This window comes from Leucopleurus acutus, assembly GCF_964270905.1.
Source record: "Leucopleurus acutus genome assembly, chromosome: 4".
NCBI classification, from domain to species: Eukaryota; Metazoa; Chordata; class Mammalia; order Artiodactyla; family Delphinidae; genus Leucopleurus; species Leucopleurus acutus.
In genome coordinates this window covers 53,204,588-53,230,545 of record NC_139146.1, presented here as the reverse complement: position 1 = coordinate 53,230,545, position 25,958 = coordinate 53,204,588, and the positions used below count along the sequence as shown (strand labels likewise).

The following is a 25,958-nucleotide window of genomic DNA, read 5'->3' as shown; positions in this document are numbered from 1 at the left end:
AATCTCCCACAATAACATATATTTTAACAACCAGAACTTGAACCAGAGTTCTCCTACCCACCCCCTTGCCAAACCAAGGATTAGTAAAGCAAAATTTAACACACATCCATGTGGAACTGGTTCCCAGTTGGTGGGGTAAGGGAGGAAAGAACAATAAGATGTTCAAGAAAGCCTATTGTTTTCTAGATAGTCCATCACAGTGAAAAGTGGACAGCCCTCATTTTTACCTTCTGCAGAAGGTTCTGTTACTGTACTCCAAACTTGAGGTATCCCTTGAGTCTGTGAACACAGCAGAGGAGAAATGTAGAATAATTCAGGTATACAGAAAACCATAAGGCAAATTCACAATTTTAGAATAGTACTTCCTTAAATTATAAGAAAAGTGTCATCATATGATGAATATATAAAAGTTGGGTTTTTGTTATTTGAGAAAAAATGAAGGCTCACAATGTATCTAATTCATGTGTCCACACAGAATAGAAATTGTCAAGTTTTCTAAAGCCCAAAGTACAGAGAGATGTAATAGGCAGTCGGTCGCTGCATCCTATTCTGAGAGGTGGTCTCTATTTCAGAACAAAACCAAGAAAGAACTATAAAGGAAGACAGAGCTATCTCAAAGTCAAGTATCTTCTATAGATTAAAAAGTCATAATTAATCCCAGAAAATCAGTACATGCAATGACCCTAAGTCTCCAAAAGTCAAGTATCCTGAAGTAAAACAGGAAGAGTGCCAACAATAAAAGAGAAGGAGAAAGAGAGAGAAAAGAAGACAACTAAACTAATAAAAACCAAAACAGTCCTGACGAAGAGATCTGAAATTAAGGGTACAGAAAGACTGAAATACTAACATAGAATAAGATTAAGAAAGATTAGCAATTTATTGCGAGTGCTCTGAATTCATTTGGATAATTATATAATACAAAGAAAGCTATCTGATTAAAAGGAATAAAAACATACTTCATACAAAGTACAAAAATCAATCCTGATTAATATAAAGCAGTGTTTGCAAAATGATCAATTTACCAACTGATCAAGTAATATTTATGCTACTGTTATAGAAAAAAACCCATGTTAATACACTTAAATGTTGGTTGATAGAATAAATGAACAATACGTTCATGTCGACTACTCTCTACATAAAAGAAACTTTGACAACAAAAGACTTTTGTTAGTGGTGCAAATAATGACATCTGTCATTCTGAAACCAGACTCTACCTCAAGGACAGGCCTTCCCTTGTATAAACCACTTTCTGTGGACAATGAAAACCCAGCACCTCTATAGATGGCTAACAACTGCTTCTCCTAGAACTAAAAGTATTGTATAAAAGTGGAAAAGTGTTAAACATCTGGGCTAATAAAACAGCATAAGCATTTGAAGCATATTAAGTGCCTTGTGTTTTTAAAATGTGCTATATTAATTACAAATATCCTGAAAGCTATTAATCCAGTAGAGTCCTTCCCAGGGAAGGGTGACAAAAGGTGAAAAAAGTAAATGTCCCTTTATACACAACTAACTCCTCTGGCCTTACCTGACTTCTGCAGGCAGACTAACATACTTCTTTTTCTATTAACCCACAGTGCCTACTACCTATCTTGATTACAGATAGTATCACATCCTTTAATTACTTGTCAACAGAACTTTCTCCAATGATAGACTACAGTCAGGTGGAGGACAGAAAACATATTCTTCAGCTGTGTATCTTCAGTATCTGTATTTTCATTCTTCCCACTCAAATCCACATTACATTAAACTCACAGCTGATTTTCCTGCCTATAGTGAATTCATCATCCTATAACTCTTCCATATTATATGACTTTCTAAAACAAGAAGCTGTAATAGCTCCTAATATTTAGTGCAAGGATGATAAAAATGTTAAAATACACTACACCACCTCCCACATACGTAGTAAATATTGCCAACCAGTAATTTCTACAGTAATATCCTTCTTTGCTATTGAGACCAGGCACAGATCAAGCATCCTTAATACAGTCCTCCAGGCAATCACTATCATTTGGTAAGCACTGGTGTATCAGTGGAATCTTACTTGTCATTCTTAAAGCAGTTCATCAGACTTAAACATCAAGGCTCACTAGTCTGGACTCCCTGTCTAACTAACCCTATTTTCTACTATTCCCCAACTCAGAAATATTAGTCTCCAACATCCCCACCATGTGCCACCTTCACACCTGCCTTACAAAAATAGTAACAACGGACAGTCATTGAGCACTTGCTATGTAGTAGGCACTAGTCTAAGCACTTTACATGTACAAATTCATGTCATCCTCAACACTTTGATGTAATAGATAACCTTTACCCCTAACAGATGACAAAACCAAGACACAGAAAGGTTAAGCACTACATGTTAATAGCAAAAGACAAATATTAAAACAATGATTTATTCTTGTGTCGTACACTAAAAAATTACATTTCTGGGCTTCCCTGGTGGCGCAGTGGTTGAGAGTCCGCCTGCCGATGCAGGGGACCCGGGTTCGTGCCCCGGTTCGGGAAGATCCCACATGCCACGGAGCGGCTGGGCCTGTGAGCCATGGCCGCTGAGCCTGCGCGTCCGGAGCCTGTGCTCCACAACGGGAGAGGCCACAACAGTGAGAGGCCCGTGTACGGCCAAAAAAACAAAACAAACAAACAAACAAAAATTACATTTCTGACTTATAAACTGTGCTTATTTGAGGGATTTAGGACTAAAGTCTGGAATTACACCTATTCATTTACTCATTTTAATCTACTAACCTGTATGTATATCCCTCTCTCTTTCTCACTTCTAAGAAAATGTTCTCTCTTTCAAAATCTTGCTGAAGATTCACCTCCCTAATGAAGACTTCCTCATAATAAATCTATTCATTCTCTTAAACTCCCACAATAGAACCACTGACCTAGTATTTAATCAAACCTTCCTGTACTGTTATTTAACATTTCATCTGTGCACATGTAACAATATCGTAAACTCCTGGAAAAACAAGGCCTTATCTTATACTTACTTGTATAAATGAATATCAGTCACCATAGTGACTGCTATATCTACTACTGTAAATATACAATATTGTGTTGATGGACGCCACAAAGATAATGGCTACCTTATTATCTATAATGATCTACATTTTGAGTTACTCTGCTGATAATGTCAAGCAATGTGCACTGATCCTTTTACATTTTTTTTCATTCCAGTCTCATTGTAACCAACAACATACACATGAAAAAGCAGATAGATTTTATCAACATTTAGAGATCCATTTATACTTTCACACCCAGAAGAAAATCCTTATGAATATCAAGGATCTATACAAAAGAGACAGTTATAATCTTCCTTACTTTTAGAAATTTAACACCCATAGTCAGGAATTCTTTTCGTTTATATTTCCTTTATGTAACATTTACATTTTTGCTTTCCTAAACAGAAAGAAAACACTCTTAGTCATTTATCTCTAGCTAGGCTTTATATACACTTCAAAACATCCATCATTAAAGGCCGACATCTTTCATTCTCTCAGACAATTTCAGTTCCTTTAAATTTCTAATCAATAAACAATAATAATAATAAACCTTCAGCAAATTTTCCAGATGTCTATTCAATCTGTAAAGCCCAAAATTACACAATAACCTTAGGTAAGATAAGACCTGTGCTGAACAGGATGGCAAGATTACCTCATGAGTGTCACATGTTAAAATAACTATTTAACCTAATGAGTTATCATTTTTAAAAACAGTACATTACTTAATCAGTTTTTTAATCTACTATGGTCCCTAGATCTTATACATAACCAATAATTTTCTATCTATATTTTCCTTCATGAGGTAGCTGGCTACTATTTAACTGCTCATTCATTAATTTTAACAACTGATCCAGTTTATCAAAATCTGTCTGAAATCTAATACTAGTTTTTCAAATAGCTTTCATTTGTATTAGACTGTTGCCATGTACAAATTAACCAAGCATTCTCTACACACACACACAAAAAGTACATTCAGGTCATGGTGAAATTTTTCTATATGAGATCAGTATCAATTTTTGAGGAACACAACTTTACTTTTTCCCCACTGACAATATTCCATAAAGATCTCAGGTACATTTTACCAACCAGAGAATTGCACACTACAATGGTGAGTATGTAATCTAATATATCTATTCATTTTATTGATGAATATTAAGAGACTGAATCAAAAACCTTACAAAACTTTAAATAGAGCTGAACATTTTAGTTCGTTCAGCATTATTACAAAGGTAAGTAAGTCAACACTTACTTAGTGCCTATCGAGTGTTGCCAGGAATTATGCCAGGCACTTTTACTACACTACTCATTTAAATCACACAAGAATTGCATTTTACAAGTGAATTTTTAAATGTGCCAAATGTCTTAATGTTCATAAACAGAAGGGCCAGGATTTAGCTTGAAAGCCCACACGTCTCCTTTAGTACGCTACCTACACTTCCATTTCTAGCAAATTTTCAGGTAACTGAAGGAGGAGCTATATGGGGGCTACCATTTATGGTCTACCTCATTATCCCCTTCCAGAACTCCTGGTCAACCCTCACAGCCTACCACAAACACCACCTTCTGTGTATAATCCTATCAGAGAGTTCATTAGTCCTTCCATACCAGAACAACAAAGCTATGAACATGATGTCTGCTCACCATTCCTTCTTCCTTTTAGCTCAATCTGGCCACAGGCTCTTAGAAATGCTTGTTGCTCAGTTCTCATCTTTGTGCACATTGCCCTTGTCTCCATAATTTAGCAACTTCAACCCTACCTCCTTTTAATAAGTTATCTTTAATTATTTTTTAAGGTAAAGTCCTATATCTACTACAGTATTTACTGATTAGGGATTTAACACGTCTTTTTTACCTGTAGTTTTATTAGTACTGTTAGTGCTCTGATTACAACATTGCACAGGTTTTCAGTAGTCTGCTCCAACCCCGATTTTTCCCATAAATTCTAATTTTTAAGTTCATAATTTTGCAAAGCATAAGTTTTCCAGGAGTGCATATATTTCATTATGGCAGAAATGCCTGTACTCAAAGTATGAACTGAATTACTGAGAATGCAATGCTCATGGGGCACTATACACTCATTCATTCAATTCATTAGACAAATCTTTACTGAAAATCAAAGTAAATAAGGCACTGTTCCAGGCACTGAAGACACAACAATGACGGGCAAAGTATGACTGTATGTTTGTGTGTGTATGCATGTGTGTGCATATATGTGTGTATGTACCTATATTCATATTCAACTAAACAACCTTATATTACATGTTATTGCATTCTAATCTCTTTATCAACAATTTCCAAACCTTTTCAGAAGAATTACTTTTTGTTTCTCAAGAGAAATCTTAAACAGAAACAGAATATACCAGATAAAAGCAGAACTCTACCCATTTATCCCTGTTCCTGAGATACCTCCAGGAAACCCGGGGCTTGTCAGGCTATGATTTAAAAACCATTGATCTAACAACAATGCTCTGCCTTTTTACATGAAGCCTGTAATAAATTAAAAGACTATGACATGGTAAAATCAATTGAGAAAAATGACACTGAGAAAATCAATCAGGTCACCATAAAGCTTCTAGTAGAGGTTTATTTCACTCAACTCCTCTCTCTTCCCTCCTATGCAGCTGTTTTAGTAGGAGCCCTAAGATACGTCCTCCCAAGCCCTAAGATACTTCCTCCCAAGCCCTAATCCCCTAAGAAGGTTATGTGAGAGACTGGGGTTTGGAGAAAAGGAAGCATAAAGCAGATAATTTAGGCCAACTCTTTGAAGGCTTAGGGGGAAATCGTCTCATCACCATAATGGTAAAATCTTAGGGGGTGGAAATTAAGGTGAAAGCCTAGGAAAAAAGAGACTTAAGAAGCTATTTAACTTGAAAAGACCTTAAGCTGATAACAAACATACATTTTCATAAATCACAAAAGATCCCACAAAACTCACCAGGGTGGGAAATCAAAATGGGGTTTAAGTACAGAATCCCCTTGAATTTGGGACACAGTAATAAACAAAATAGACAAAGACCTCCCCCCACCCCGCTTTCTGAGGCTAACATTTTCAGGGGTAGGGGACAGAAGGGAGACAAACATAACAAATAAGTCAATTATATTATAACTTAGAAGCTGATTCCTGACATGGGGTAAAGAAAGTGTGAAGCTAAGTAAGAGGGATCAACAAGGGTGCCAAATGACCAAGAGGGGGGCAGGGGGACATGGTTTGCAATTTGCGATTTTAGATAGAGTGGTCAGGGTAGGCCTCAAGGAGAGAAGAGCCCGAAAAAGAGATAACGAATTAGCCAGGAGGACATCTGCATTCCTGCAGCAAGGATTCCATCTGGGCAGAGCACATTGAGTGAGAGAAATGGAAAAGACAGAAAACGGAAGAGAGGAGGGTGCAGGAGAGGACAGATCATGTAGAGCCTTACAGATCTTTGTAAAGATTTTAACTTTTACTCTGAGCCATTACAGGGTATTGAGCAAATTTGATTTATATCTTAAATAGATTACTCTGCTAAGTGAAGAACAAATTTCAAAAGAGCACAAGTATACAGAAGGAGACCCTCAGGCAGCTACCACAATTATCCAGGAAAGGGATGAGGGCTGAACCACGGTGGTAGCACAACAGGTGGTGAGAAGTGGTCAAATCTTTTTTTTTTCCTTCATTCAAACGTAGTTAGTTTTGTGGGCTCCATTCAGCTTACCACAAACTCCAAATCTAGAATATACTAGTGGCAACAGACTCCATTGGATCTCCAAGTCCTTTACTAATATCTACATATTGCTGAGATATCTCATATAAATAGTCTTACTGAGTTTTTGACCATTCTAGCACTTTCCCCCATGAAACTTATACTCATTTATTTATTAAATAAATAAGTATATTATACTTATTAAATAAATAAGTATACTCATTATTTATTTCTATTCCTACCCAAGTTCATATTACTTTAAAATAATATGGGGAAAGGAAATGGAGAGGTTTTTTTTAAGTCTATGTATCTTTCATTAAAGTCAGTGGTATTTTTTTCCTTCTTTCTTTTTCTTCTTCCCGGAGTATTTCATCAGATGCCTCTTTTAGAAAGTGAAAACAAAACCATAAGAACACCTTTTTTAAAAAAATGTTTATTGAAGTATAGTTGATTTACAACGTTGCGTTAGTTTCACGTGTAGAGCAAAGTGAATCAGTTTTCATATACATATATCCACTCTTTTTTTGGATTCTTCTCCCATATAGGTCATTACAGAGTACTGAGAAGAGTTCCCTGTGCTATACAGTAGGTCCTTATTAGTTATCTATTTTATACATAGTAGTGTGTATATGTCAATCCCAATTTCCCAATTTATCCCTCCCCTCCCATGCAAACCTTCTTCTATATTAATAATAATACTGAGTTGATGGAATAGTTTCCTGTATTTTCTCATTTCCAAATGTTACCACTGATAGTCTAGTAAACTTTGTTATTTTTTCATAACTCCTACTTGGTAATCTGTCCCACATTCTTTTTAATTTCATTTCGCTATTCAAACTGGCAGAGAAAAATATATGCTACAATATAATTGCTTGACTTTGACAAAAGAATAGAAACATTAGGAAAAAGACATTTTGTTTGACACTGTCACTAAAAAAAGAAAAAGAAAAAAAAACAGACTTTTTTTTTTATGTAGCTTTCTACAATTGGGGATCAAGTTGAGGTTTTAGGCCATACACTTTTCCTGCCCTAAAAAATTACTATCCGTAAGACAGCTTGAGGACTTAAGGGTAGAAAAAGGAATAAAATATAAATTACACAACTGTATCATGCAGTCTTTATCATCAGCAGACTTTGCCTTCTAAAGACTTTAGGAACTGTTCTCCGTAATTAAAAAAAAACTTCGGTGGGGCCTCCTTGGGGGCACAATGGTTAAGAATCCGCCTGCCAATGCAGAGGACACGGGTTTGAGCCCTGATCTGGGAAGATCCCACATGCCACAGAACAACTAAGCCGTGCACAACTACTGAGCCCACGTGCCACAACTACTGAAGCCCGTGCGCCTAGAGCCCGTGCTCCACAACAAGAGAAACCACCGCAGTGAGAAGCCCGCACAGCACAACGAAGAGTAGCCCCTGCTTGCCGCAACTAGAAAAAGCCCACGCACAGCAACGAAGACCCAACACAGCCAAAAATAAATTAATTAAATAAATTAAAAAAAAATTAAACTTTGGGATCCACATGTTTATTTGACAAACCTTTTCTAATAATGCCATTTAACAGATGAAACAATGCTCTACAACTTTAAGCTCTCAGACATGCGTTACCTTATTTATTCTAGTATAAGGTATCAAATTATCTGAAAACAGGCTGACCTTTAATAAATCCTAAGAAAAATTAAAATCATATTTCAAAATAAAAAATGAAACAATTATTTACTAAAATATAAATATCCTCACAGAAATGTTATTTTGATTTGTTTGTAAATCATATGCAATTAGTGAGCTGAGAAAAAGCTCAGGGATTCAGATCACTAAAACAGCCTTACCTTCTGATGTTTTCCATCGTTTCCATAAATCCTCAACAGTTATATGCTTGTCTTCTCTGTGCAGATGGCTGTGTTTATTAGTAGCATCTTTATATTTCATATCTTCTCTGATAAACTATAAAAGAGAAAACACTAAGTTAAGTATACTTAAATTCATTATTTTATTCTCTACAAACAGAAGAAAGTAAAATGTGAAATACAGCAGCTGGTAATTTTCTGATCATAACTGGTGCATGTTTGGTATTTTATACTCACATTCTTAAATGTTTATAAAATTTATTTAATGAGATGTCTTCTAATCATAACAGCAGCAGTAAAAGTACTTATTTAACTCATTATTTATCAGGTCCTATTGCACATTATATAATAAATATGTCATATCTACACACACACACAGCCATTTAACTTCATGACAGTTCTATAAGGAAAGTATTATGTATTGCCATTTTATAGATAAGAAAACCAAGGCCCAAAGAGGTTAAGTAATTTGCCTAAGGCTGAAAAAATAATGAATGTCAGAGCTGAGATTCCAACCCAAGCAGTTTGGTTACACTCAACAGCATAATGTACTGCCTCAATTATTATACATTTTTACCAAATACTTAGTGACAGGGGTATTTCAGAACACACTAAATACTAACCTCAATTACTGCATCGTATTTCTGTTCTTCTACCTTTTAAGTCATTACTTATAGTTGAAAGACATGATTACAGTGTTTAGAACTAAAGTATTTTACAAAACTGAAGTAGATCCTCTAAATCTTACTTTAAAGTATATACAGAGAGAAAACACTAAAAATTTTCTTTGCTAAAAACCAACCTACTCCGTATTGCTTCATTATATAAAATTCTCCAACTGCCCTTCACTGTCTAGCAAATAAAAAGCTAACTTTTTAAGAATTACATACCATTTCCCAATCTTGTCCCTGACAATCTTTTAGGCTTTAACTATTGACACTTTCCCCAAATCAACCCAATACTCTAATTATATAAAACTAATAGTTTTTATAAATTATTATGCTTTTTCTACCTCAATATTTCTGATCTTTCTTGCTTTGGTATTGTTTTATTTGGTATCTTTATTAATTTTTTTTTCAGATTCCAAAATTATAAGATCATACAAAAGCTTATTTCAGAAATCCATAATGCAGAAAGTAGAAATCTCTTAGAGCGCCAAACCCTAGAGGCATATTTTTCTGACTTTTATATACTGACAATGAACATCACCCTCACACAAAAGACCAAATTTTACTTTTGAGTAGAGCTGTTCTCTACTGAAACTAAAAAAGAAAACTTTAATAGCTGTAGAGAAATATAGAGAAAATCATTTCACTTTTCTAAGCTAAATAACCTTGGGTACAAATGAAGAAACAAAGTTTTAGGAAAAACCACTACTCTGCATGTGGTCAGCAGACTAGTGTCAGTCAGCAAACTGACAATGGTGTAGAATATACACAGAAATGAAGAAATTTCAGAATTTAGAAACCTTTATAGCAATTAGACAATGCTTTCAAGGAATTTGACCCCAAGCATGAGGTAAATTTACTTGCCATGTAGGTCCTATCCATAATGAACTGGTAACAAAATATCTGGTTCTTCACCATAGAGGTAATCTGGAAAGCACTAATCTAGAAGGCCCACTTTAGCACTTGTATATTATATTGTTCTAAACAATGCCTTACTCTTTTCTTTCCTAAATGCCCCCCCTTTTTTTTAATTTATTTATTTTTGGCTGTGTTGGGTCTTCGCTGCTGTGCGCTGGCTTTCTCTAGTTGCGGCGAGCGGGGGTTACTCTTCGCTGCGGTGCACAGGCTTCTCATTTCGGTGGCTTCTCTTGTTGTGAAGCACTGGCTCTAGGCGCGCGGGCTTCAGTAGTTGTTGCTCGTGGGCTCTAGAGCGCAGGCTCAGCAGTTGTGGCACAGGGGCTTCGTTGCTCCGCAGCATGTGGGATCTTCCTGGACCAGCGCTCGAACCCGTGTCCCCTGCACTGGCAGGCAGATTCTCAACCACTGCGCCACCATGGAAGCCTCTAAATGTCCTTTTTTAAAGTTATTTTTAAAGGGACCTGCCTCACTGCCTCCACTCCTCCTGTCTATTTCTATTTCCCATTTTCTATTTCCCTATTTCTGCCCATCCCTCTTCCTCTTCTGACTGACATTTTTTGAAACCTGTAGATAATACCTGGAAAATATCTGCCACTGAGATGCTCAGAAACTGCCCCTATCTTGGAAGAGATCCAAGAGTTAGAGAGAAATTCTAGAATGAAAAACATGATGATTGACAGAGCAGAGAGGAAGCCTGTCTTGGAAATGGTCCAGTCAGTTGGAACAAATGGCAACTGTTTCATTTATGTGACACATTAAAAAAACAATATCCTAGGAAATTCTTTTTACCACGTGAACACAAAGAGCCCAGAAGTAGAGTTCTGTGGCTTTAGGATCAACATATTTCAGAAAATAAAGCTAATTACCATATATAAACTAGGTGTGGCTTTCTAGCTACTGAATTACTCTAGAAAGCCTAGAATGAGTGTATAGATATCTATCAAAATATGTGCTTAACAAAATAATTAAGATATAAAAAAGACAATTTAAAAAGCTTATAAAGATATCTATAGTACATCTGCTATAAAAGAACTGACTCCTAAGAAAGTTGAGCGTAAACTGAATAAATACACTGAATTATGTTTTCTCTGGAATTATCATTCAAAAATTAATACATACGTCTGTTTTAAAATATGACCCTCGAGGGCTTCCCTGGTGGCGCAGTGGTTGAGAGTCCGCCTGCCGATGCAGGGGACACGGGTTCGTGCCCCAGTCTGGGAAGATCTCACATGCCACAGAGTGGCTAGGCCCATGAGCCATGGTCGCTGAGCCTGCGCGTCCAGAGCCTGTGCTCCGCAACGGGAGAGGCCCCAACAGTGAGAGGCCCACATAGCACAAAAAAAATAAATAAATAAAATAAAATAAAATATAACCCTCAAAATAAAACAAAAGTATATTCATATAACAAAAGTATACTCTATATCTAATATATCTTCAACATTTTGATCATAAAATATGACTAGAAAGCACCATAATTAGAATTACTTTATGTTGACACTGAGTTGGAAAATACTTAAACCAAATACAATACAAACCATTAGCTTCCATTAAACCATTTTCCCAATATCCTACAAAGGAGCAGACAATTCTGACTGCTCACACTTTACAACTTCACAGGAAACTGCAGATTTTAGAAATGGGGGAGGCTAGTAGAGAAATTTTAAAAGGAGTCACCAATAACTGAAAATGCATGAGCAAATTATAAATACTTCTTATTCATTAAAATCTGTGAATTAAGAAATCTGAAAATAGAATCTGAAATCCCATGAAGTAAATCTTCAAATAACGTACAGCAAACAATGTAGAGTTCCTTAGTAAACATATCCAATTATGCAAACCTACTGCAGGAAAGTCTGCACTGACAATACAAATAAAGGAATGCTCAATAAATAAATGACTATTGAATATTCTTTTCAAAAACATTTACCCAGAGGATTCTTTTATATAAATTCTTCTGGTACCATTAAAGAAATTACATATCCAGTTTAAAGAAGTTACAGTTTTTTTTCTTTTTTACTTTTTATTTTGAAATATTTTCAAAGGTTGCAGAATAAACAAAAAGCTTTCTCCCCCCAGCTGAATCACTTGGGAATAAGTTGCAGGCATGTTGTCCCATTATCACTGAATAATTCAGCAGGTTTTCCTATAAACATGTCATCCTATATAGTGATGGTATGACCACAAAAATTAGGAAATTAACACTGATACTCTATATTCCCTACTATTTAATCCACAGAACACATTCCATATGTGCAGTTGCCCCAATGATATTCTTTGTAGCAAAAGGATTCAATCTAGGACCATGTGTTAAATTTAGTCCACATGTCCCTTTAGTCTCCTTCAATTGAGAACAGTTCATCAGTCTTTCCTTGACTGTCACAACCTTACAGGAAGTCACCTTTTGAAAGACTGATTTCAGTTCCTTGTACCTGTAACATATATATTATTTTGCATTTTACATTTGTATTTATATTTTGTATTTGTGCATTATTTTGTTGTATTTACTTTTATTGTTTTATTTTTATGCTATTTATTGCATTTGTATTGATATTTGTATTGTGTATTTTTATGATACTGCTTAATAAAATCTGATACATATTAATATAGACGTATTTTGGGACTCTATTCAGCCTCTGCCTCTTTCCCTGAGAACTACCTACCAACATTAGTGTAGATCCCTGAATGTGTCCCCTCCCTCAACCTATCACCCCCGCCACAGCTATGTGACCAAAGGACAGACACTCGACCCAGAAGAAAATAATCCAGAGCCTGACCAGGATGACAAAATTCTATCTCACAGGAAACTACAAATCAGATCATGAAAAGCTGCGTCACTTGGCCAAGGTTCTGGATTTTTAAGGTAGTAAAGACACTTGTGTTGAAGGTACCATTTTATGAGCAGTCAAGGTGGGCCAGGTGGTGAGGAGAATGGAGGAAGCCAATATGCAGAGAGAGAAAATAATGAAAGAGATAGGAGTGAGCACACAGAAAGATACAGCAACAGAACTGCCTCGGTTCCCAATGACTTTCCAGTCTCAGTTACTCCGGAGGCCTGGGCTATACAATTCTTGTCCTGATTGCCATGATGCAACAATGATAAATCTGTCTTTCCTCTTTTATTTTTAAATACACAATTTTAAGACCTCAAAACCCAGGAGAGGTGATTTATCATCACAGTTAAGCACTCAGACTCTGGAAGCGACAGACTGTATTCAAAATCTGACTTCACTACTTACGTTCTCTCTAGCCTCATATTTCTCCTCTGTACAGTGAGGAAAATAAAATTGCCCATTACATATGGTTATGAAAAAGTTTAAATTAAAAATGCGTTCATAGTGCACAGAAGTATTAGACAATAAAAATGTTTCGAACCAAAATAATTGGTTTTTATATATCAATGTTATTACTGCTGAAGTTCAAAGCCTAAATAAATGAGCTTCACCCCAACTATATTGGTAGGTTTAATACACATTTTGGGGAACTTATTTATGAAGAAAAGATTGCCCAATACTCTTAAAGTACCATTTCACATATTCTGAAACAAAATACGTAACACAGAGATGGAGAGGAAAACCACAGTCTTTTCACTGACATTGTAAGCAGAGACTTTCCCAAAGGACACCTGTCACCAAAACAACACCTATCATCCAAGGTCTGATATGTGAGTCAGTCAAAGCAGATGCGCTCCTTGAAAACAATTCCAGGGTCTTCCTGTCTTGAAAATAATACTAAAATAGCTTAGCATAATGCTTCAGAGGGGAAAGAATGCATCACAAGAAAGGTAACTACTGTTAATCTCAACTTTTAAAAATGAAAAAGCTAAGGCAATGAGAGGGTTAATAATTTATTCTATTTTGTATATAGCTATTTAGAAGACCTAATAGTGAAAGTAAATTCTAAATAATTCTAAAACGTAAGTTCTTCACCATCATCCTAACCTGGATATTCTGTAAAAATTGATTCCCAAACTCTCAGAAATGATAACATTAACAATTAAGCATGAGCTGCCTGTGTTTCTCTCTTCATCCCAAAATTGTTAAAACAAACAGCACAGTGACTGAGAGCACAGACTCAGTCTCCAGACCACACAGATATCCCAAATCTACTATTTGTCAAATGACCTTAAGTAAATTACTTAATGCTCTGTGCTCCTGTTTTCTCATCAGCAAAATGGTAATAAAAGTCATACGTCAAAGGGTTGTGAAAATTAATTTATTTCATATGATGTGTAAAGAACAGTGCCCGGTATATAGTAAACACTCAAAAGTGTGAGCTACTTCTAGTATACTAACACATTCCTTGTTTTAATAACTTTGATCTTATCATCTAAGATGGATGATGACAAAAACACAAGAGAACACAGGCAAACTGGTATATGTTTTCATGAAAGTTAAGAATGAAAAAAAACAGTATAATTATTTAACATCTGAAAAAATTTTCTTCAGATCCTAAATTCAAACATCTAAATTATACGCTAATGAAAAATTCAGGCTGATTTGGATAGTTTCTCCATTTTAATACAAGCATAACTTTACATTTCTGCTCCACCTCCCACCAGGGTAACTCCTTGCAGTGTTGCCATAGTACCATTTCAGCCCTTAATCCCATTCCCTGAGCTTCCAACATCAAAAAACCACCAGTCAATCCCCAGTTTACCTGCAATAATAAATCCAATGATGACCTCCTTAGGATCCTGTTCTCTGAACAGCTCAGGGTTCAACTGGTTCCACAATTACTGTCAACACCATTTAAGCTAGACCATAGTCTTTTTTAAGCTAATTGTAGAACTTAACCATTATTTATGACACTGGTGCAATTGATGGATCAGTTAATAGACAGAGAGATGACCCATGGTCAGAGTCAAACAACTAATTTACAAAGAAACTTGTAAAACACAATGTTTTTATCAACTGAAGTCGGCCTGCCATTTGTTTTACAGAAACCAATGCATGACCTATATCATGGTTATTCTTCAAAATTATTATTGATCATAATCCAAAAATCTCTAACAAAATTACCCATGATTCCATCAGTCTGCCCACTAGTTTAAAAAGAAAAAGAAAAATAGCACTGTTTAAAAAGCAGCACTGTTTAAAAAGCAGCACTGTTTAAAAATAGCACTAGTTTAAAAAGAAAAAGAAAAATAGCACTGTACTGTCATTAAAAAGAACACAAAAGAATCAAAATGACTTACCTTCTGTGTTCTCATTTGGAAAATAAAAGGTAAAAGATATCTCACAAAGTTATAATGATAAAAAAGAGAGCATAGCTTTACAAATATATGGTGAAAATATATACTAGAGTTAAAACAGGTAGGTACCGTGCCAACTAGAGATAGACCAACGTCAAGTTTTGGCCTTAGTTTCCTCTGCCAAAACCTACCATTAGGATTTGGTCTCAGATTCCAGAACTCTGAACACCCAAATACCTACATACATGTCTTTCTGCTATCCATGAATTTGTGTGTGATCAATACTCGTAAGATCACATAAATTAAACTTATATCCAATCAGCATAACATCAGTAATATATATAAAGTAAGTCACTCAAATTTAACACAAATATGTGAATTTCACTTTAAGTAGTGATAAGCATTCAAGACATAACAAACAAAAAATCTCCTTCTGTTTTTTTTGGCGAAAATTTAGTAAGTCAGAACTTACATTTCCAGCCACAGATGAAATTATAGAGACCAGATGTACCATCCTCCCCCAAAACAACTGAAAACCCATACAAAATGTAAGGAACACCAGCTTTCAAGACATTGAACACTAGGCAACAAACTACAGTGATCTCTGAGAGACAAGAAACAAACAAAGTATGCCCTATGGCTGCCCTAAATTAGTTCCTGGAGAGAACTTCCAGAACAAGGTGCAGGAAGAGAGAACCCAGGCAGAGACTGGCAGTCCTGAGTTGAAGAGATGGAACTGAAAGGCTGAGGAGACTAAGGGAGGGTAGAGAATACAGGACTAAGTACCAGAGAAGAGTAAGCTGCACGGAGGGAGAAGCCTGGATATCTAGAAAGAGTGCCTTGAGTCTTTAGCTGACTACCGATCAGCTCATGCATGCAAGGAAACTACAGCAAGCCAAAGAAAAAAGACATGCAAAAGAATTAGTGAAAACAATCCCTGAAGATTTCACAGGGCAGGGAATGGTGCTTATTCCTACAAGACAGAGTAGAAAACCATAATTTGTGTGTCACCCGGTAGAACACTAAAAAGGGTTTTGCCTCAGTACTAGGGAATATTAACCTTAGACTAAGCTCCACATTGGTCTTGCCTAAAAAGCTTTTAAGTTCCAGCCAAAGGGATTAAACTGTTCCCAAGTAACTTAAACCTGTCCTAGAACAAAGCTTAAGAACATTTATAGGAATAACTAGGAATACCCACACCCAACAAGGTAAAATCTACGATGTCTGGCACCCACTGAAAAATTACCAGACATGCAAAGATACAGAAAAATACAACCTCAAATTAGGATAAAAATCAATTAAAACCAGTCCAAAAATGGCACAGATGAGAGAATTAGTAAATAAACATATTAAAATAACTATTGCAATTATATTCTAGATATTTAAGTTAGGGTAAATATTAAGCATGTTAATTGAGACATGTTTAAAGTTCTTTTCTAAAGACCCAAATCAAAATTCTAAACATGAAAACTACAATGAATGAGATGAAAAATACACTAAATGAGATTAATGACAGATTAAACATGGCAGACTAATATTAGCAAACTTAAATACAATAAGCATTAGAAACTATCCAGGGACTTTCCTGGTGGCACAGTGGTTAAGAATCAGCCTGCCAATGCAGGGGACACGGGTTCAAACCCTGGTCCAGGAAGATCCCACACACCACAGAGCAACAAAGCCCGTGCGCCACAACTACTGAGCCTGCGCTCTAGAGCCAGTGAGACACAACTACTGAGCCCACATGCCACAACTACTGAAGCCCGCATGTCTAGAGCCTGTCCTCTGCAACAAGAGAAGCCACCACGATGAGAAGCCCGCACACCATAACAAAGAGTAGCCCCTGCTCGCCACAATAAGAGAAAGCCTGCGCGCAGCAACGAAGACCCAACGCAGCCAAAAAACTCTATTTAAAAAAAAAAAAACTATCCAAATTGGATAATGAGCCGTGGGTCTACTTCAAGCAGCCTAACACAGTTGTAATTGGAGTCCCTGAGGAACCAAGAAAGAGTGACAAAAAATCTTATTGGAAGAAATGATGGCTATAATTTTTCCAAATTTTATTAAAACTATGAACCCTATAGATTCCATAAGATCAATAAACCTCAAGACAAGAGACACAAACTACACCAATCCACATGACAGTCAAACAGATTTAAATGAGGGATAAACAGAGTATCTTAAAAGCATCTAGAAGAGGGGAAAAAAGGCACATTAAGTATAGGGGAAAGAAAAGGAGGACAGCAGACTTTTCATCATATACAATACACCCCAAGGAATACTTCAGCAGCATATTTAAAGTATGGAAAAAAAAACAAACAACTTGTTAACCTACAATTCTTACCTAGCAAAAGCACCTTTCAAAAATGAAGGCAAAATAAAAACTTTTTCATATATACAAACACCAGAAGAGTTTGTTCAGACAAGAAGTCCTGTACCACTAGAAATGTTTTTAAAGCCCTATAAGCAGGGCTTCCCTGGTGGCGCAGTGGTTGAGAGTCTGCCTGCCGACACAGGGGACGCGGGTTCATGCCCTGGTCCGGGAGGATCCCACATGCCGCGGAGCGGCTGGGCCCGTGGGCCATGGCCGCTGGGCCTGCGCATCCGGAGCCTGTGCTCCGCGACGGGAGAGGCCACAACAGTGAGAGGTCCGCGTACCACAAAAAAAAAAAACAAGCCCTATAAGCAGAAGAAAGATTGCTGGAAATGTAACTACATGGGGAAAATATATGCAATTTATTGTAAGTCAATTATACTTCAAGCTGGTGGAAAAAAACACAAAGCCTGTACAGGATGTGTAGGAAATGGCACATTCATACCTCTGTGGGAGTACAAACTAGCACAACACTTTTGGAGGATAATTTTAGCAAATCAATTAAAATGTTAAATGCTCATTGCTTTTACCTCAGAATTTCCACTTTTCAGAATTTATCCTACAGCAACACTCCCAAAACTATAAAAAAGGTCAAGAACTTTCATTGCAATATCGTTTAACCAACAATAAAAATTTGAGAACACCCAAACTGCCAATAATTAGGAGAATTATTAAACAAATTATGGGACTACCATGGTAAAATTTAAAATAAGGTCTATTTATCCTTAAAAAAAGAGCTTACATTTAATAAATCTGATAATAAAATTATGTTCACTGAGTATGATTACCTTGTATATTTTTTCATGCTGACTAGAAGCTCTGTTACATGCCTAATACATTAAAAAACAAAATTATAACAAATCAATCAGAGCTTCTGATGCACATTTTCATACTATCTGTTAACTCCTATCCTAATGCAGGAAGGTGTTAGCTAGATTCATCAAGGCACTGTCTGATAATTTCCAGGAACAACACAGAATTAAATCAGGCATTCCCAGAGCCTTAATGAGATTAAAATTCTCATATATGTTTACTAACCATCTGTGTTTCTTTTATGAAATATTACATACTTAATTTACATCTGGGAATATGTGTTGGACTCCTCTCTGATAAAACAAAGAAAGAGAGACTGACATAAAGGCAAAACAACAGCCCTCCAATCTCCTCACTCTTGATGTTATCATGCGAGGATATACAAAACTTGGAGCTTTGTAGCATGAGCAGAAAGCCAAGAAAATGAAAAAAAGCTAACACAGAGTCTACACATCACTGAGCTTCTGAACTAACCTTGAAACCATTTGGTCACAGACTTACGGTAATTTCTTTTCAAATGCTAAACTCCTACTTGTAAAGCTACTTTAATTCAGATATTATATAACTTGCAGCCAAAATCATCCTAAAATATACAATCCTCAAGTAACAAAACTTCTGTAGCTTGCCAGTCCCCATCCGGCACTCATTACCCAAAGTCTACACTCATTTAATGACCAGTAATAAGCAAAGATGACTTTTGACATAGGGAAATAAAGCAAGAGAAAAATAGGGAATTAGAAATATAAGGAACCACAGAATCAAACTGGTAAATTGACTTTATAAACTAATTATCCAACTGCATATTATTGTCTATATATTCTTTTAATCAAAACTAAAGGATATGAAGCCATCCAAAATTTGTTTCAGCTTTGGGGGAACTCAAGGAAAGGCATACTTCCATATTAGAGTTAGATAAAGGAAAAAGAAGAGTACAGAGAAGTGCAAATACACAGAAGTGTGCATACACACACACACACACACACACACACACGTTTGCCAGGCAATCACAGTAGTAAACAGTGAGAGACCTTCCTAAGGAGAGAAAAAATATCTAGAGATAAAAGCCAGAGCTATAATTGAACAGTTCCTTCCATCTGATATTCTTTTTGCCTTGCCAATATTAAGAACCAAGTTTTAGTCAGACTAATTAAGGGAACTGACAGGTTCTTAGTCATAAGTGCTAGTAATTTTTAATAAGTATTCACCTATATTTTAACTCCTGAATGGTTTCACTTTTATTAAATTTTTAATCCGATTTATTTTTGATGTAAGGTGAAAGGTTAGAATCTAATTTTATTTTCCTCCAAATCTTAGTTATCCAAGTATTATTTATTGAAATAACTTTAAAATCTCCAATGATCTACAATATACCTTTATATAATTAAACATGGTCAAATATCAGTATTTTTACACTGTTCAACCTAATCATACACATAGTTCAATTTACGGGATACTTGTTCTATTAAATGCATTTACTTGTTTCACTTTAATACTAATATTAGAAAAATGATTTTTGCATGTGCAACTTAAAATAATGACATCACAGACAAATACAACAATTTTATACATGGCTCCTGGCACAAAACTAAATGATATCACTGTAACTTTGTAAATCTGCCATGGATTCCAATTCAAATAGTATTAGTAGTACTAATAGTACTAAAATAGTACATGATTTTTTTTAGACTTTATTCTTTGGAACAGTTTTAGGTTCACAGGCAAATTTAGCAGAAAAGTAGAGTTCCCATATATCCTCTGCCCCCACAGTACATGCTTTTTTTCATTTAAACATTCTCCATACACTGTTAGATTTAAAATCTATACTGAGCCATATTCACAAACCAGTTCATATGTACACATATGCACAGACTTAACAGACACAGAGTTTGGGGAAATATTATTTGGGTAATCAATGAGAAAAACACATTCAGTGATTGTTAACTTACAAAGAATGTTCTGTTACTTTCATTAAGAAACTGTTTTCACTAGTTACTGGGAAAGATTATTACACAACAGTAAAAATAAACTTTAGAATACTAATTTGAGCTCTTCAGCATATTATCACTCTTAAATGAAGTATAAAGTAATGCATTCTATTTTTTTAACATCTTTATTGGAGTATAATTGCTTTACAATGTTGTGTTAGTTTCTGCTGTATAACAAAGTGAATCAGCTATATGTATATATATATATATCCCCATATTCCCTCCCTCTCGCATCTCCCTCCAACCCTCCCTATCCCGCCCCTCTAGGTGGGCACAAAGCACTGAGCTGATCTCCCTGTGTGATGCAGCTGCTTCCCACTAGCTATCTATTTTACATTGGGTAGTGTATATATGTAAATGCTACTCTCTCACTTCATCCCAGATTACCCTTCCCCCTCCCCGTGTCCTCAAGTCCATTCTCTACGTCTGCGTCTTTATTCCTGTCCTGCCCATAGGTTCGTCAGAATCTTTTTTTTTTTTTTTTTAGATTCCATATATATGTGTTAGCATACAGTATTTGTTTCTCTCTTTCTGACTTACTTCACTCTGTATGACAGACTCTAGGTCCATCCACCTCACTACAAATAATTCAATTTCGTTTCTTTTTATGGCTGATTAATATTCCATTCGTATATACGTGCCACATCTTCTTTATCCATTCATCTGTCAATGGACACTTAGGTTGCTTCAATGTCCTGGCTATTGTAAAGTGGTGTAATGGACAGTGTGGTACATGACTCTTTTTGAATTATGGTTTTCTCGGGGTATATGCCCAGTAGTGGGATTGCTGGATCATGCAGTAGTTCTATTTTTAGTTTTTGAAGGACCTCCATACTGTTCTCCATAGTGGCTGTGGAGTGGCTTGCAGCAACAGTGCAAGAGGGTTCCCTTTTCTCCACACCCTCTCCAGCATTTACTGTTTGTAGATTTTTTGATGATGGCCATTCTGACCGGTGTGAGATGATACCTCATTGTAGTTTTGTTTTGCATTTCTCTAATGATTAGTGATGTTGACCATCCCTTCATGTGTTTGTTGGCAATCTGTATATCTTCTTTGAAGAAATGTCTATTTAGGTCTTCTGCCCATTTTTGGATTGGGCTGTTTGCTTTTTAGATATTGAGCTGCATGACCTGCTTGTGTACTTTGGAGACTAATCCTGTGTCAGCTGCTTTGTTTGCAAATATTTTCTCCCATTCTGAGGGTTGTCTTTTCGTCTTATTTATGGTTTCCTTTGCTGTGCAAAAGCTTTTAAGTATCATTAGGTCCCATTTGTTTATTTTTGTTTTTATTTCCATTTCTCTAGGAAGTGGATCAAAAAGGATCTTGTGGGGCTTCCCTGGTGGCGCAGTGGTTGAGAGTCCGCCTGCCGATGAAGGGGACACGGGCTCATGCCCTGGTCCGGGAAGATCCCACATGCTGCAGAGCAGCTAGGCCCGTGAGCCATGGCCGCTGAGCCTGCGCGTCCAGAGCCTGTGCTCCGCTGCGGGAGAGGCCACAGCAGTGAGAGGCCCGCGTACCGCAAAAAAAAAAAATTAAAAGAAAAATAAAAAGGATATTGCTGTGATTTATGTCACAGAATGTTCTGCCCATGTTTTCCTCTAAGAGTTTTATAGTGTCTGGTCTTACATTTAGGTCTTTAATCCATTTTGACTTTATTTTTGTATATGGTGTTAGGAAGTGTTCTAATTTCATTCTTTTACATGGAGCGTCCAGTTTTCCCAGCACCACTTATTGAAGAGGCTGTCTTTTCTCTGTTGTATATTCTTGCCTTCTTTCTCAAAGATAAGGTGACCATATGTGCATGGGTTTATCTCTGGGCTTTCTATCCTGTTCCACTGATCTATATTTCTGTTTCTGTGCCAGTACCATACTGGCTTGATTACTGTAGCTTTGTAAAATAGTCTGAAGTCAGGGGTCCTGATTCCTCCAGCTCCGTTTTTCTTTCTCAAGATTGCTTTGGCTATTCACGGTCTTTTGTGTTTCCACACAAATTGTGAACTTTTTTGTTCTAGTTCAGTGAAAAATGCCATTGGTAGTTTGACGGGGATTGCACTGAATCTGTAGATTGCTTTGGGTAGTATAGTCATTTTCACAATGTTGATTCTTCCAATCTAAGAACATGGTACATCTCTCCATCTGTTTGTATAATCTTTAATTTCTTTCATCAGTGTCTTATAGTTTTCTGCATACAGGTCTTCTGTCTCCTTAGGTAGGTTTATTCCTAGGTATTTTATTCTTTTTGTTGCAATGGTAAATGGGACTGTTTCCTTAATTTCTCTTTCAGATGTTTCATCATTAGTCTATAGGAGTGCAAGAGATTTCTGTGCATTCATTTTGTATCCTGCTACTTTACCAAATTCATTGATTGGCTCTAGTAGTTTACTGGTAGCATCTTTAGGATTCTCTATGTATAGTATCATGTCATCTGCAAACAGTGACAGTTTTACTTCTTCTTTTCCAACTTGGATTCCTTTACTTCTTTTTCTTCTCTGATTGCCATGGCTAAACTTCCAAAACTATGTTGAATAATAGTGGTGAGAGTGGACATCCTTGTCTTGTTCCTGATCTTAGAGGAAATGGTTTCAGTTTTTCACCACTGAGAATGATGTTGGCTGTGGGTTTGTCATATATGGCCTTAAGATATTATGTTGAGGTAAGTTCCTTGTATCCCTACTTTCTGGAGAGTTTTTATCATAAATGGGTGTTGAATTTTGTCAAAAGCTTTTTCTGCATCTATTGAGATTATCGTATGGTTTTTATCCTTCAATTTGTTAATATGGTGTATCACACTGATTGATTTGCATATACTGAAGAATCCTAATGCATTATATTTTAATAAACACAGAAACTTTAAATTGCATTAAGATAAAACACGATGAAAGCACAATGCACCAATTATTCATATAAATATTTAATGAGTATCTATTATGAACTAGACTTTGTTCTGAGTTGTGAGAATATACAGTATGAAACAAACAAGGGACTTCCCTGGTGGCGCAGTGGTTAAGAATCCACCTGCCAATGCATGGGACACGAGTTCGAGCCCTGGTCCGGGAAGATCCCACATGCCGCGGAGCAGCTAAGCCTGTGCGCCACAACTACTGAGCCCACATGCCACAACTACTGAAGCCCACGCCTAGAGCCTGTGCTCTGCAAAAAGAGAAGCCACCGCAATGAGAAGCCAACGCACTGCGACAAACATAGCCCCCACTCGCCGAAACTAGAGAAAGCCCACATGCAGCAACGAACACCCAACGCAGCCAAACATAAATAAAGAAATTTATTTATTTAAAAAAAAAAAATTCCTACCCTCAAAGAATATACTTCCTAGCATGGGGAACCCAGAAATTAATAAGTAAAATTAAAAGTATATTGTTACTTGAAACAAGGTTATTTTTTAAGAAGATAATAGAAATATGTAAATATTTGCTTATTATTTTAAAAAAATTAAAGGACAGGTAAACCATGAAGTCGGCGGGGGGGGGGGGGGGTGCGGGGGGGGAGGTTTCCTTTAAAGGAAATGGAAGAAATATGATCTATGAAGCTATACTTTTTGCATATACTTTGTTTTACAGATAGAATTGTGGAATCATATAAATGTCTTTTATAATTATTGAAAAAATGAATTTTTAAATGTAACCCCTAAGAATCACAAGTAAAATAAAACAAATGAACCTAACCGTATATCCAGTTAGTAGTATAACAACATAATTAGGAACCATCTTCCAATGATTTTAATCATATATCCCTAGTAGGATACACCCTGTGAACAAAAACAAGAACTAAAAGAAAAAAGGCTTAAACTATTTTTAGTGACCATACCTTGGACTTAATATTAGTATTGTTATTCTGAGACTGTTGGGTACATACTGTGGGATAATTCTAATGAGTAATTATGCTGGTATTGTTAAGCACCAAGAGTATCCTGTGACTGTAGGGGTGAGATCAATAAAGTTAAAAACCCTGTAGTACTAAATTTGAATCTTAAGTATCAATCTGAATTCATAGTGGGTATCATCTTTAGGAAAAAAAAAAAACAACAGTAACAATAAAATGTTTCCTGGCTCTGTCCACTGAAAAGACATAGAAACAATGACTAACTCAGCACTGCTAGCATCTTGATTATGGTCTGTCAGATACTGTTTTCCAATAAAAGCAATCAAGTCTTCTAAAAGAAATGGCTAAAGAAAATGGAACTCTGGGGCCAGCTATGTACAAACAGAGCCTGGTACATCTTATTACAGTAGAAAGCAAGAAACCTATCAAAGACTACTCAAGTTGGGTCAAAAGGATCCAATGAAAGCTTAAATAAGCTTCCACTGGCCAAATATGGGACAATTTAAACAACAAAATAGATTAAAAACAACAATAATAGCCAGAAATTCATTTAGATCCATAAGTTCATGACACTACACACACACAGACACCCACACCCACACCCACACCCACACACATACATATATTCTTCTATCTCCTTTGGTAAATCCTTGGAAACCACCTAGTTATTTTGAAAACCTATAAATAAGGGGAAAGAATCAAGGATTTATCCTGCCTTTCCCATAGAAACAGGAAACCCAATAACAGATATACTGAAATTTTTCACTAAAGAAGTATTCCAACTAGTAAGAAAGAAGAATGGCATTAAAATATCGACATTTTGCAGCTCTAATAGATAAATGGATCTCGGATATGATTAGCAACAGTGGATAAAATCACAAAACATTAGAGATGATGCAAATTTGGGGAGGGCACTCAAGGTTTGTTATATATACTGTTTAAATAGTAATTTCATTGCTAGAAATGAAGATAACTGAGAAGAGATTTGAGTCAAGCAGAAAATTAGGGCTAAATTTTGAACAACTTAAATCTAAGTTTACTATTAAACATCCAAATAAAGATGCTGATGCAGTTGGATATATAAAACCAGAGCTCAGGACTCCAATCAGAAAAAGATATTTGAAAGCCTTGAGATTAGATGAGATCACTAAGGCAGTATAAATAGGCAAAAGGTGTAAAGACTAAGTTCAGGAGAACTTCAACATTAGGAGGGCAGGGAGATGAAGAGTAAATCAGCAAAGAAAGTGAAAAGAAGCAACTAATACAGAAGGAAATAAAGAAAGTGTGGGGAGAAAAAAAAGAAAGAAAGAAAGTGTGGTTTCCTGGAAGCAACTGAAAAACATCATGTTTAAAAATAAAGCATGTTTAGGGCTTCCCTGGTGGCGCAGTGGTTGAGAGTCCGCCTGCTGATGCAGGGGACGCAGGTTCGTGCCCCGGTCCGGGAAGATCCCACATGCCGCGGAGCGGCTGGGCCCGTGAGCCATGGCCGCTGAGCCTGCGCATCCGGAGCCTGTGCTCCGCAACGGGAGAGGCCACAGCAGTGAGAGGCCCGCGTACCGCAAAAAAATAAAATAAAATAAAAATAAAGCATGTTTAACTTTATCATGATACTGATAAGTGATATAAAGCTTGATAAC

The 25,958-nt window shown here is 36.3% G+C and overlaps 1 protein-coding gene across 1 annotated transcript in view; it reads right to left on the bottom strand.

Annotated features, from left to right (window-relative positions):
- Positions 1–25,958, bottom strand: part of STIM2 (stromal interaction molecule 2) — a 169,047-nt gene that overhangs the window by 54,489 nt on the left and 88,600 nt on the right. The window contains exon 3 of the mRNA XM_082838740.1: positions 8,517–8,631. Coding sequence (XP_082694866.1) covers positions 8,517–8,631 — 115 coding nt within the window. The remainder of the gene's footprint in view (positions 1–8,516; positions 8,632–25,958) is intronic.